Source organism: Mya arenaria, chromosome 11 (genome assembly GCF_026914265.1).
Source record: "Mya arenaria isolate MELC-2E11 chromosome 11, ASM2691426v1".
In the NCBI taxonomy this organism is placed as follows: Eukaryota; Metazoa; Mollusca; class Bivalvia; order Myida; family Myidae; genus Mya; species Mya arenaria.
In genome coordinates, this window is record NC_069132.1 from 45,472,836 (window position 1) to 45,488,699 (window position 15,864).

Sequence of the window (15,864 nt, forward strand, 5' to 3'; positions counted from 1 at the left end):
ATTCGGAAAAATGCAAAGCCATCAGAACAAAAACCATTCAAACAAAACGGCATTTTCGGAAAATTAGAACTTTAAGGGTCTTTTAAAGTGAAAAAGTTGGTGAGGAAGGCTAAAAAATCAAATGTTTCAAAAGTTTATGTTTTATTTAGTTTCGAGGAATCTTTTTTTTAAGAGTAACAAAACATCATTAACAACATGTTTCAGGTAAAAAAATTACCAAAAGTAGGATAATATTAGTTTTTTGTTAAAAAGCATTAATTGTGGACCTGGTTATAGAAAAGCAAATATCTTACTCAAAATAATCGAAATAACCTTAAAGCCACAAGTTGTTTTTACAGAACATTTTGAAGAAAAAACTTATTCATTTTGTATAAAGATGTTTTCGAAAAAATGCAAATACTTAATGATTGTAAATTTGATAAAATTTTTATTATCTCCCGTCTTTAAAAATGGTTTAACTCTTGTTTACACCTACACATGTTGCAACGGATGTACGTGGTATGCTTGCATTATAATTGAACCTAAAAACTGAATTAAAAATTATGTTTGCATAGTAGAAGGCCCTTAAACAAACACGAACATGATCAAACAAACATGAGTTTTACATCCGTTAGTCAATCATCAATCAAGTAAAATATCTAAACTTTAAATAATTTCAAAAGCTGTTTCTACTGTTTTGTTGAATATTGTGTCAATGATAAAAAAATGAAATACAAACAAACATTAAATTGCAAATTGTTTTCCGAACTAATTTCTGATTCCTGTAACAGTCAGTATCACTACTCTTTTATAAGTAGTGCTGGCCTGTGACATCCGCAGATTTCGTCAATTTACTCTGAACTTATATGTTTATGAAGCTATGAAACCAAAACTATCATTTATTTTATTTCATTCAATATTGGATTGTTGTTAACTAAACCATAGTTAGCCATCAAACAATTTAGATAATTTCCTTACAGCGCAGACAAAATATTCAATAATAGAGCTTTTAACTGACAGATTCAGTCAGCAAATGTTTTTAACAGACATAGATTAGTGTTAATTCAAAGTGCCTTATTTGCATGATTGTGAAATTTTCGCCGCATCCTATTAAATCATTTTGCCATTCATGAATATTTGAATGCAATCGAACGGCATTTTAGGGAGTGTTGTTGTTTGTGATTATTGTTGGTTTTTAAAGGTGGTTTATTTGTTGCCGAAAAATACAACTGAAAATAATACTACATGGACAGAACTCGGTCGAGCCAAGAAACCACAACGTCAAAGGGAATGAATATATTAGATTGGTTTTCTTAATTAGTCTAATTAAATAATTATAACAGTTAAAATTACTTCGTAAATCCTACAACGATTAAAATTATGATAAAACTTTGGTAAAATTAGCCCAAATCTGAATATAACATTAAAATGTTAAAGTCAGTAAATCTTTGCGGATGTCTTAAGTGCTTGTTACATATTGTTGGTTGTTACTATTTCCCTGTATTATCAGTAAAGGGATATTAAAACGTGTGCAACTAACCATTGGGTACCAAGATCTTTATTAATATCTATATGTAATTATTCTATAACACAAATAATTTTGTTTTGATTTAATATCTAGTGGAACAAGACTACAGAACTCGTCATACTTTTACATACAGCTATCACATATAGCCTTGTTAAAAAAGCGGATTCATTGTGCATTATGAAAGAAAAAAATGTCTAAGATGTCCTTGTAGTTTCGTATTATCAAGATTTTCGGTCATTACATGTTGTTCACTTCAATCATTTGATTGAACAGCGTAACAGATGAGTTTGAGTATACATTATTCTTGTGACAATTTGCATAAATAAAAACTCGTTAAAAGTTGATATTTTTTGGGGTCATATATTATTGAAGTCTAAAGCCTAAAACACAAACACACACAAACAACATAAAACATTTGAACAATTTCTAGAAAAGTATGTCCTCTTTCATCCCAAATCCAATGTAAAATCAAAGATTGCTGTTTTCACACATAATAGGTATTGTCTGCTCCCAGAGCACCCTTGTATAAAAGATGCATTGTATTGTTATAAACTATTATTAATAAAAACGAACCACAAAAACAAGTACTAACGAATAAAAACATTCGAGTATAGCTTTCAAACTAAGTGAACAATTCCATTAAATCATCTATCAAATTTTTTTAGTTATAATCGTCTCGGTGTAAAAACATGATACCAATTAGGTTTTTGATATAAATAAAAAACAATTCATTTCTTAATCGCAGACAAGTTGATTGATCAAATGCACTTGACTTTATTTCGGCTTTTGATTTCACAATATTTTGCCCATGTATCGCTACTCTTTTAGAAGTAGTGCTGGCCTGTGACATGCGCAGATTTCGTCAATTTACTCTGAACTAATATGTTTATGAAGCTATGAAACCAACACCATAATTTCCTTTATTTTATTCAATATCGGTTTATTATTAACTTAACTATAGTAAGCCATCACTTTAGATAACTTCCTTATAGCGTAGACGATATATTCAATAATAGAGCTTTTATCTGACAGATTCAGTCAGCAGATGTTTTTAACAGACATAGACTAGTGTTAGATCAAAGTGTCTTATTTGCATGATTGTGAAGTTTTCGCCGCATCTTATTAAATCATATTGTCTTTTATTTAAATGCAATCGAACAGCATGTTAGGGAGTGTTGTGGTTTTTGATGATTTTTGGTTTTTAAAGGTGATTTATTTGTTGCCGAAAATATTTTATTTTGTCAAGTTTGGATGAAGGAAATATAGAACTGAAAATAATAAAAATAATAATAACAGAACTCGGTCGAGCTTAGCAGCCACAACTTCAAAGGGAATATATATCTTAGATGGTTTTTCTTACATAGTCTAATGAAATAGTTTTAACAGTTAAAATTACTTCATAAATCCTACAACGATAAAAAATAGGATAACTTTTTTGATAACATTAGCCCTTTAACAAAACACCCAAATCTGAATAAAACATTAAGATGTTAAAGTCAGTAAATCTTTGCGGATGTCTTAAGTGCTTGTTACATATTGATGATTGTTAATACTTCCCATTAGATATCAGATAAGGGATATTAAAACGTGTGTTACTAAAAATGGGTACTTTTAAATAATAATTTTGTGTTGATTTAATGTCTAGTGGAACAACACTTCAGAACTCGTCATACTTTTACATACAACTATTACATATGGCCTTGTTAAACAAGCGGATTCAATTGTCCATGATGAAATCATTATCTAAAAAGTCCCTTTATTTTCCATTCGTATTATCACGATGTTCGGTCATAACATGTTGTTTACCTCAATCATTTGATTTAACATAGTAACAGAGGAGTTTGAGTATACCTCAATCTTGTGACAATTTGCAGAAATAAAAACTCGTTAAAAGTTGATCTTTCTTGGGTCATATATTATTGAAATCTAAAACATAAAACATAAACACACACACACACACACACACACACACACACACACACACACACAATATAAAACATTCTAACAATTTTTAGAAAACTATGTCCTCTTTCATTGCAAACCAAGTTAATCCAAAGATTGCTGTTTTCACACATATTGTCTGCTCCCAAAGCGCCTTTATGATATAAAGATGCATTGTATTGGTATAAACTATAATGAACCCGAACCTAAAAAACAAGTACTAACGAATAAAAACATTCGAGGATAGCTTTCAAACTAAGTGAACAATTCCATTAAATAATATATCTAAAATGTTTAGTTATAATTTTCTCTGTGTAAACACATGGTACCAATGAGGTTTTTAAAATACCAACAACAAATGTTTTCATTCCTTAATCGCAGACAAGTCGATTTATTAAATGCACGTGACTTTATGTCGGCTTTTAATTTCTCAATATTTTGCCCATGGTCGTTAATCATTTTCCTTTTTATCATCTTCACTGAACTTTTAACCAATTTTCGACTAATCGTCCTCTGACAAACGGTAAAAACATTGTTTTTTTATTGCACTCTGATTGTGTTTAAACATGCACACTGTAGTCCATACACCCTAAAAAAATTAGCCATACACACGTTCTATTTAAAAAAAAATGAAAAGATTTTACCTAAAAATCGGTAACAAAGTCATAGTTATTAATCGTTTTAAGGTAAAAACTCATTTTACCTTCAAATTTGTACACGAAGTTTCCGTTATCGTTATACATTTTTTATTTGGTTGTATTCTTTAAGTTCATCTGAAGCATAAAAAATATTTTCAGACAAATAAGTACTTTATTTATCTGCTGAAAAGGCCACCTATGACTAGACTTCCTTCCAAATAGATGTTGGTAGTACTGTAAGAATGAGTACTAATGACTCAATAATAGTTTTTACCATAGTTTCAATCAAATATTAGCAAAATCTTACCAAGACTGTGAAACGACCATATTACAATAAAAACTAAATGAGATAACTGTTTTAAATAATCACATGGGCTCATCATCAAATAATTCACGTTTGAAAGTTAACAAAGATTTTGCCTCTAATATCTGATCAGTATTTGCACTTACTAGCTTTCATTGTTAATCCATTTAGCCTACAGCGCTAACTGTGTAAGCGTTGAATGATCTTCAAGAACATCTCACCTCCAGAAATAATCCTTCAATTTTAATTTTTATAAGTTTTCTTTCAAATTTCAACTTGCGCTTTCTAATTCTACTTAGATAAAATAGGTCTTCATGTCACTCATGCCAGACTAAGAACTACTTTCAGTGCCCGTAACTACCACTTTTTCTGCAAAACTATTGTGAATTCGCCCGTATGCACTTGTGGGGAAGTCGAAAATAAACTGTTTCATGTTGTCATGCAATGTCTTTATACTCAATCACCAGAGAAACACTAATTCATGACATGTCACTAAGGTCAACGTTGAATTCATTCTCAATGGAAATGAAGTCTAGACCAGGCGAACAATTTCTCAATGGTATAGACCAGGAGAACGATTGCGGATTATTTACTGTTGTTCAGAATTTCATCAGGAAATCGAAACACTTTTGATTATATCACCTTTTTCCACCGGTTTGTACCCTACCTTCTCCGCCCCCTCCTTTGTCTTTTGTTTATCTCGCCTGATAACCATCTATATATTTTCACACTTTGCTCAACCAAGCTCCCAACCTTAATAGGATGCCCTGCATTAGAAAATCTTATAATTCTATATCAATCTTAATATTAAAACTATCCGGGGAGAAATATTATAAGATCTGCTTTCTCTTTCACCAGTTTCAATAATCATGTATTAACCGGTGCATACACTGTTACAGTGTTTGATATACTTTTTGAGTAAAACATGTTTAAACTGATATAGAAAATTGAAAACATGGGAAAAGTCGTGATAGTTCTAAGCTAGTTATTTGTTATCAGACTTGTGTTTCGAATAATACGTCTCTATTTATATTTTTGGATGCATTGTTTCGAAATGACAACCAAATTAACTGTATGCAATTAACGCATCTGTCACAATGTATTGGTTACATGTATTGTTTGCACAGTGATGTTTCAAATTGGTAGAGTTGTGGTTAAGCTATAGCATTTTTGAGACTCAAATACATTTTTTTCAAATATAACCAACTTCCATCTAACGGTGATTCACGCTGAGTCCGTTTCTTAAGGACAATACTTACAAACGCTGTCGATTCTTACAAACACAGGCAGAAATGGTGAACTTACCAAAATGCATTTAGTATTTCCCCCTTTTTTACAAGATTTCATACCTCATGACATCGTAAACTGTTTAGTTTTAGTAATTCATAAGTGCGCATTCAAAAGCCAGATTGAATTTAAAACTAGTATGCCTCCTGTTAAATAGTGCAATTGTCATTTGGATTCCTTGAACAGGAGTGTGCGTTCGCGTCTTCTCATATCCTACTGTTTCCATTTTAAATCAACACTTACACTTAATACAATTTAGATAAGGTCAAAACACACAGCATGAGATAACAATTTCTTAAAGAATTGTAAGAGTTTTTGAGACAAATTTAGGTTTATTGATGGCTTGTTTTCTCTGTTGAAATCTTTCAAACAGATTTGAGTTATTACTGTAATTCAAAGATTATCATTAAAAAAGATATTGTCTCCAGAAATTATTGCTATTTTGTATAATGTACAATGGACTTCGTCTACACAATACATCACAATTTAGTTGTTGGTGTTTAAAAGATAAAGAAGGATGGGTTGGACATTGTCTGCTGAATAATAAAGAAAAACGGTAGCAATGTTCCATATTAATAGTCTGAAACATACTTTCGTTCATTCGATTATTCCACTTTGCTTGTTATTCCTAACTGGGAAAACTGGACATTGTCTGCACAAAAATACAGATAAACGAAGGATTTGTTCTACAATGAGATAAGTTTGCAATAATACTTGAACTTATACAACTACTTCTTATCTTCTTCTTCTTCTTCTTCTTCTTCTTCTTCTTCTTCTTCTTCTTCTTCTTCTTCTTCTTCTTATCATCATTATTATTATTATTGTAGTATTATTATTAAAGTTCCAAACATTTAATAAACACTTTTAATACACGATGAAAAAGAGAATTTGTTGGCAATGTGTTGCTAAAGGATTTATTTTAGACTTTAACCATTCTGAAAAATCATGTAGTGTGGCATTATACTGATATACATTGTTTCCATTACCTTGTGCATAAAAAAACTTCAATTGTTTAACAAACAATCGATTTTTGTTTCCAAAAATAAGGACTAAAACAAATGTTTTCATTTTTATGATTATTCTTAAAGTTTGTACAATTGAACACAATTTCAAATAAACAGTAACTGTTTTCAGCTGAAATAAAGTCTTACTTTATTCAAGCAATATAACACATTTGGAATTGCTCAAGGATATGACAACACGAAGATAAAATAAAGAAGTATGATCAATTTTACATGTTTATGTGCTAGCATTAATTGTTAAATAGTAATTGATTACAGAAATCAAAGAAATAGTAATTGTTGTGATTGTTCTCAGACTCCATACGATAGTTCAATTGTGCATTCTGCAAGTACTTCAGGGAAACTTTCTGAAAGTGAAAATCGTTTACATCTCTGTACTATGAAGGAAAGCCGGATGACACTTTAAATGGTCACACAGCCCTGGTTGAGAGCTTTTGACCACATTTCTTTTGTGCGTCTTTCGCGTCAGTATTTTAAAGGCTTGATTTGTCAAAACTTGGTCTCAATTAGGCCTGCAATATCCCTCTTGAATATATACAAATGATTTCTTCTGATAAAAGTCTGCAGGCTTTAAAAAGATTATATTATGATAAATTGTTTTAATAAAGTATGTTTTATCAACTTATTAATAATCAAGACAAAGAAATTCAATATGTCAATATTTAACATACACTATTGAGGCTATTAGCATTGTTGATAAAAGCATTTGAATAGGTGACTCAGGAAAATGATTATATATAATGCTTTATATTCTTTTGTATCTATAAACTTTTGTAAGGATGGTAACTTAATCGTAGCCCACTTGCCTGGGACTTATTGCGTGCCTAATCGGTCATTCTGAAAAGTCTTCTAGATATGTTACAAACCAATCACGATATCAAAAACGCATATTGACGTAATCTGCGTAGAAGATGTTAAATTGTAAATTGTCCGCCGTTTAGAGATGCGATGAGAAATAAAGCATACTTTCCTTTTAATCGATTGTATCTTTTTCAAATAAATACTTACTCTGTTGTTGCATACTTTAAAAGATGTTCGGATCTATTTATCAAGAATGCGTTACATAAAAATGATTTGGACTTTTGAGAAATTGGAATGTATTTATATAAACACATGTGGCTGGAAAAAAGTATATAGCCCTGTTGGATGGCACTCGACGAGTGATGAATGTCGTTAAAACATGGGATTTTTGCAGGCAGGAGTTGAACAAAAGGCATCATATCATGTCTATTCATAAAGACTAAACATAACTGCATGAGGTCAAGGGATACATCGACATTAACAATCATGAATACAGATAATTGTAAAAATTAGCTTCTATAGCTCAGACCATTTTAACATAAACTGTCATAACCCAAAGCATTTTAAAATATTTAAATATTTTAAATACCCTTCTATTTCAATTTGTTTTCAAGCAAGGTAGAGGTGGTCAAAATGAATGTTTCCAACTGTTGAAATGTTAAAAACTCAACAAACAACTATTACACAGCAGCATAGACATTACTGTAGAAAAATATAGCATAATGAATAAAACAGAATTTGGAATAAGCGCCTTGACATAATAACTAGCATCAACGCAAAACCAGTTGTTGTTGATTTCAGCTATTTGTCTCATGAATGTTAAGAATTAGAAGATAGATTCGTTGTTGTAATGCATTTTGATTTTTACATTCCATTTTAATATACTTTCTAAAACGTTACGTGTTAATGCGTCATCAGCGTTATTTCTGCACTACCTATGGTGTCATAATTCCATGGTTTGGATGGATAAACAACTTGTTGTGTTTTTGTCACAATAGTTTACGTCTCGGTGAGGTGATGTTTTAACCTCACATATTTACAAAGGAATATAGCATAGAATATAAAGGTGCAAAACAGGGCGAATATTTGTATAAAATGTAATGTTATACCAACCATGCGTTTGGACCCATATATTTACCCACTATCATCTTGCCCGACGTTAGTTACTACATTAATTCCTTCATCAAATTGGATCTTAACACAAACAGAGTTGAATTCAGAAACAAAATAGCGGCACAAATTATAGAACGAAAAACGCAAAATCCTGTCATGATCTTGCTCAATAGCACAGAAGACAAACATAATAATACAAATGATAACCTAGTGGTTGTTTCTTGAACGAAAAAAGCAACGTTCGTCCAGAGAATAAAATGAAGCAAAATGAACAAAAACAGAAGGAAATAAATACCTGTGTTGGATACGGACTAAAATATATTATTTCAAACATTTATCAGCATTACAAAATATGAGTGTCATTTCTTAAGCACAATGTTTTACTCTTTTTACAAGAGGTGATTTTCTCTCACATTCGAGTGCCATAAAACACTCATCCACTTATCTTAAACCGGCAAATAATGTTTACCAGACACTTATATTTAAACTAATGCATTCCAATTTCCATAGCCAATATCGTATAAATGCACTCGATTTGTTGCTAACAGTTTTGTAACAGTAGAAAACTTATTAAACACGAAACGGTTCACACAGGGATGAGTTTGATCAATCATAGATCAAGTAATATACTTGATATATATGTATATATAAGAAAATTACAACATTTCTAAAGAAGTTTCAATTGATATTTATGATCCATTCATTTTTCCATACTATTTCAATGATAAAATTAATTACAAACAAGTATTCGATTGCAATTCGTTCTGCGAACATAGATCTGATTCCTGTAACATCAGTATCAATACTATTTAAAAAGCAGTGCTGACCTGTATGTCACAGATTTCGTCATTATACTATAAACTTATATGTATAGGAAGTAACAAAACTATTTATACGATTCGTTTTGATTTATACAGTTGTGAGTTATGGATAACTTAACCAGAGTTCCATTTTAAATAACCTCCTTACAGCGCAGACAAATACTCCATAAAAGAGCACTTATCTGACAGAAAAGATTCAGACAGCATATATTTGTTACAGTTACAACAAGATTAGTATTTGTTCAAAGTGTCTATCTTTCATCGGTTGTGAAATTTTTCCCGCACCATGTTAAATCATTTTTTTTTGAAATATTTGAAACCATGCGAACGTCATTTTAGGGACAAGGTTTTCTCAATTTTGTTTTTCATTATAGTTGTTATTTACATGTGATTTATTTGTTAACGAAAGTAAAAAAAGAATCGAGTTTGAATAAAGACAAAATGCAGCTGAAAATTATAAGCAAATATAACCTATCACTTGACGAGAAAAAAGTTTGGATGGAATACCTTAACAACGTTTGGGGTCAACTTGTCCCAAGAAAAATAATTTAAAATAAACAAACAAAAAGGCATTAATTCTAAAAAACACCAAACACAAGATAATGTGTCTTTAGTACAATTGAAGTTTGTACCTCAATAACTAATATGAAGTTATGGAGAGGAGTAAAAACGTAATGTATACAAATAATCAAAGGGCAGTTACTACACAAACTTATATTTCTGTTGCACATCAACCTAACTCAATACAGTAAATATGTGTATAAATTATGAAGTCAAGACCTCCAAAAATATAAAATTATTGAGAGCGGTAAAAAAGTATAGAACAATCAAAGGGCTATTACTCTTTAAACCCTTTCAACTCTTCTTTCTTCTCGATTTATCATTTGTTTTCAATATTAAGGAAGCCGAAGGTCAAAATCTGTTAACTGTACAAGTCTTCATATTCGCCAATTAAATATTTTATCATTAGTACCTATACATCAGAGACTCAGGATACTGTTTGATCTTAAACCAGTATTTAATGATTCGTATTGTCTAAATATATCTATTTTCTACCGTATAATGGGAATCTTGCAAATTCACCATAAACTCCTCATTGCATGATTGCTGTCTTATACATTCAATTTGTTTAAATACTTTAAGTTGAACTCTCTCTAAATCCTCCTTCTTCAGAACAATACCTAAGTATAGGATTTATTAAAGCATCAAATAGCTCTAGTTCATCACTTATATCTAAAAGCTTATTATCAAAAGGTCTATTAAGTGAGAACAAAGCATGACGTGTCTGCTCCGACAAATTTTTAACGTTTGCAAGTAGGTTCTTTTTTGCGATTTTGGTATTTGTCTGCTAATTAGACCATTATAAGACTTCCAATAACCTCTTGGTATAGGTAAGTGTTGCAAGGATATGACTCGGAATCAAGACGACCTAATTAATCCTTACACTTCTATACAACGGGAACTTAATGTCCATGCTTTAACATATCCTGAAATTAATATGGGCGATATGGTTTTGTATACCTATTGCCACAATTTGTGAAAAATCTATGAAATAATGAGATGACGTTTAGATTTCAAATTCAGACAGCAAAATCGACTGAAGACATACAGTTACGTAGAAATTATTCGCAGATTGCACATAAGATGCAAAAGGCAGGAGATTAGACAATCACTGGAGACCAGTAAGACAATCAGTTGAAGACAAGTCTGTTCAAAACGTGGCAGTCTAAACAAAGTTATTATTCCTGAATTAATACACCTTGCGTTTGGCATTAGCAAAGTAGCAGAAAAACCACAAGTTAAAACTCTATTGTCTCTGCTTATTTACGAAACCTGAGACGAGTATCCTGATTCAAGGCAACGTTTTATTAAAATTAGTGCTCCCATTTGGGAATGTGAAAACCCAATGCAGCAGTTTGAGTCAAAATGGAAAAAAATCGGTATATTATTCTGCAAGTATTATCTCATTTATTATATTTTTTTACATAAATTGGAGTTTTTTGTGTCCATACTTTTGGATGCCCTGTAACAAAATTTTTTATGAATTGTTTCTGTCCTTCTTTGTAAGAAAAGCAACATCTATATTAGTTACATGAGTTTTGTGTGCATGGATGCCTCAAGGGGGCAGATTTTTGGTAATTGTATTGCATTATTCAGGATAAAATGCATTTTGTCAACTTTAACCAACTTCCAGATGAACTGATTTACGCATGAGTCAGTTTCTTTAGTAAAATACTAACTAACGTCGTCTATTTTAGCAGACACATGCAATAATTGTTCACTTACCAAAATGCGTTCGGTAATTGAAATGTATTTGTGTTGTACAATATCATATTCAATTTATCATGACTTTGAGATCGGTTTCAATGTGTTTAATAAGCTTAAAAGCCGGAAACAAATTTAAACGTGTGTGCGTTCGGTTTGTTAGTCCAATTGTCATTTGGCTTTATTTAACAAGATCACGGCAGAGTGTGCTTTGGCGTCTTGTCATGTTCCATTTGTTTCCATTTTCAAATGAATACGGATATTTTGATACAATTCAGAAAAAACCAAGACACACAGCATAAAACAGAAATTTCTTTAAGACTTTTAAGAATATTTGAGTCAACTTAGGATTATTTTCCGACTTGGTTTTCTCTGCTGAAACCTCACCAACGGGCTGGAATCACAGCTGTCATTTAAAACTGATCAATGTAAAAGGTGTTGTCTAGAGGAGTCTGTGCTATTTAGCATAATCTAAATGGACAGGGTCAACATAAGACATCACATTTTAGTTGTTGCTATATATACAACATAAAGTAAAATTGAGACACTGTATGCAGAATTATAATGTAATAGATGAAACGATATAACTGTTCTATTACAAGAGAAGCTGCATAACATGCTTGCATCAATACATTTTTTTAAGCTTGTTAAGCAAAAACACTCTACCTTTATTATCAATATAACGTTCCAACCAAATTATGAAAACTTTCTATATCAAGAAAAATGTATTTGTTGGCAAAAGGACTCATTTAAAAAAAATACAAAAATATATCCATAGTGTCCCATAACACTGATATACGTTATTTATATGTTCATATTTACATAACGTATGCAATTTTCAATAACAAACAATTGATTTTTTTCTTTCCAAAATCAAGGGCAGAAAACATGTGTTTACATAGTAATACAAGCTTTTTATGTCACCAAATGACCCATGAACTGTGCCAGCTGTGCCAACTGTGAATCAATTTCGTAATTAAATGAACAATAACTATAGTAAGCTAAAATAACATTGCATAGCCTTTATACCTGATTCCGACAACAAACAATACATCTTAAATAACTCTTACTTAATGGTATGGCAACAGAAAGTAAAAGTATAGAAGTAGGAATAATTGTATATGTGCTGACATCAGTTGTCATACGGTAACTTATTTGTTTTTCTTATCCCCAAAGCCTAATAACAAACATATCATTGTTGCACAGATATCAAATCAATTGCGATTGTGTTGATTGTTGTTTCCCTTTATTCCATACGGTGTAACCCACCCTGCACATACCACAGGGAAACACTCTGAAACTTCAAATCTAATATATGAATTCCAGCATTTTGCCATAAAAGATATATAAATGAATTTTATATATATTATAAAAATATATCTCAAAAAACATGTTTAGGCTTGTTATAAACATATATACCTAGGTATCATATAAAAAGAAGGAAGGTAGTTTCCTACTATGGAATGTCACAAAGCGCTGATCGAGACTTTTTTTGACCATCTTTTTTGTTTGTTGTCATGTCATTATTTCGTCTCTTGTCGCCTGTATATTTTAATCGATTCGATTTTTCCTAAATTTGGCCTAAAACGATCCCGCAATTACCATCTTAACTTTGTACAAACGGCAACCCCTGATTCTATAAGCATTATATATACAGGATCTAAAATATTATTTTCATGATACATGAATATACTTGCTTTATGAAAATTGTTTTTAAAATGAATTATCAACCTATTAATAATTGGGAATATTATGAAAAAAGTAAATGTCAAGAATTTAAATACCATATTGTGTTGTGTTTTTTCATTGTTGATAAAAGCTGTTAAATAGATGACGGTCAGTGAGAACTTAAGACATTAAAGATGTATATCTTATGAATCCTACTAATACTTATCCACGTTTCAGGAAATTTTATTTTTAATTTTTGCCTAGGGATGGTAACTTGACTGTAGCACTTCTACCTGAAACCTACCTGAGTGTCTATTTTATTATTCGGAAAATTCTTCTACATATTGTGACAATTAGCTTGCAACAAAACAATAACGATATTAAGAACGCCTATTAACAAATAATGTGTGGAAGATATACAATTGAGAATTGTTAGACATTAAGATATACGATGAGAAATAAAGCATACTTTCTTCTCAATCTTTTGCCTCTTTTTGAATAAATAATGATTGCTTACTCTGTCATCACATTGTGTAAAAGGATTTTCCAAACTAATAACCGAGAATGTTTTACATTAGAATGATATTGACTTCCGGGAAATTGGAATGTTTTAATTTAAACACAAGTGTCTGGCAAATAGAATATGTCTGTTCAATGGAACCCCATGAGTGATTTATGGTTTTAAAACGCGAGATAATTGCTGTCAGAAGCTGAACAATAGGCACCATATCAGTCCTATCTAATTAGACCAAGCATAACTGCTTAACGTCAAGGAATACATCGGCATTACTATATTTATAGTTCTAGCCTTTATATCTTAGGCCGTTTTCAACATAAAATGTTACAATCTGAAGCAATATTTCAATATTTTATCTGCCCTTTTATTACAAAAATAAAATCAACCTAGTGGTCATAATTGAATAGTTTCCAAATCTTTCATAACCTCAACAAACAACAAGAACTAAGCAGCATTTCATAAATCAACGAGTATATAATTATAGTAAATAAATCAGGTTTGGGTATGTGCACAATCACATGATAAATATCATGAGTCATCATATACTCATTAGGATTCTGAAACACTTCAAGGATATCAACAAAAAAATAGTTGTTGGCTTATGACTTTATAAGATATGAGTTTTCTTTGCAAAAAGAAGGAAATTATTGACTTTCCATTGTATTATCGTACTTTTTGATAGTGAAGCAATAAAATAAGAAGCCAAGAAATTGAGGACATGCTTGAATAGTCAATGCATTCTTTTCAATTTACATTCCAGAACCATACCGTGTTAAAGCGGCATCACAGTCATGTGTACGTTGTGATATTGCATATTGTTAAGTCATAATATTCATATATACACATCTGGACATATATATATAATCCAATATTACCTTGCTCGAGTTTGAGGCTCAAGCTCAGAAAATGAACTGTTTGTTACTGGCATACCGTCAAATCTAAGCTAACATGTTGAAAGGTTTAAATATTGATATTAAACTCAATGTTTCAAGACAGCAATAACATAAAGCTTTAACATCGTCTTATTACAAAAAAAGACAAATGTTTAAAACTAAATATTTTCATCAATAAAATACGAGAGTTTTCTTACCCGTTTATAATATTTAAAAACACAAAGATATTGCTTTACCGGCGTAAGTAACATTAGTTGCAATTATCAATGTTGTTATTGTTCACTATGATAAGGTTTGTAATTTATATTTACTCACAGTTCCGTGGTATTACGAGGCAACCGAACAGGAACTTCAGAAATATCTGGTCCTACACACGTGACTTTGACTTCTAACGACGTCATTTCGCACTTACAAAGTATGTCACACCCGAATGCTTGCGTTTTGACACCCAGCACATATGCAGCCGCCATCAGTAGTACAAACATTGTTTTGATAAATACCATGTTTATTTCCCTCGAACAGGTATAACTAAACGATCACAGAACGTGTCAAAAGTCATCTACTACTTTGCATAAATATCCAATAATCAATAGCTTTTATACCAGATGGAAACTAATTGTTCGCATGAGTATAAATTCCTGAAGCCTTTCAAAACTTTTTAATTTGTAGAACAGAAATTGTTATTGATGACTGCAACAAAAGTTTATAAGATTTTATTCCTGATCAACCATTCCCTCACAAATAAATCCTCTGGATGTTTGGAGTTGCAATGGTATACTATGTATATTCCAAAATAATGATCTAGACCCTTATCGCTTAGCACAAGCCGTTTAATTCAAAATGGAACTCTAGAGATAAGTTTGTCATTCAGGTAATTTGAACAGGATATTCTGTCAAATAGAATTTTAATTTATTTGTCAAATGATAAGACAATCTATTCAAAATCTGATTTTGCTGGACTACCCACGAAAGGGTCTTTGTATCAAGTTGTATGCTTGTGCTTATTGTATCATTCAGAGGGGTGAACAAGGTGATACGTAGCATGGTTAGAATGAGTATTTATCATAGGTGTTCATTGTACTAAATT

The 15,864-nt window shown here is 31.1% G+C and overlaps 1 protein-coding gene across 1 annotated transcript in view; it reads right to left on the minus strand.

The window, feature by feature from the left end:
• Window positions 1-15,393, minus strand: part of LOC128209145 (thyrotropin receptor-like) — a 77,343-nt gene extending 61,950 nt beyond the window's left edge. The window contains exon 1 of the mRNA XM_052913041.1: window positions 15,093-15,393. Coding sequence (XP_052769001.1) covers window positions 15,093-15,280 — 188 coding nt within the window. The 5' untranslated portion in view covers window positions 15,281-15,393. The remainder of the gene's footprint in view (window positions 1-15,092) is intronic.
• Between the last annotated feature and the right edge of the window lie 471 nt (window positions 15,394-15,864).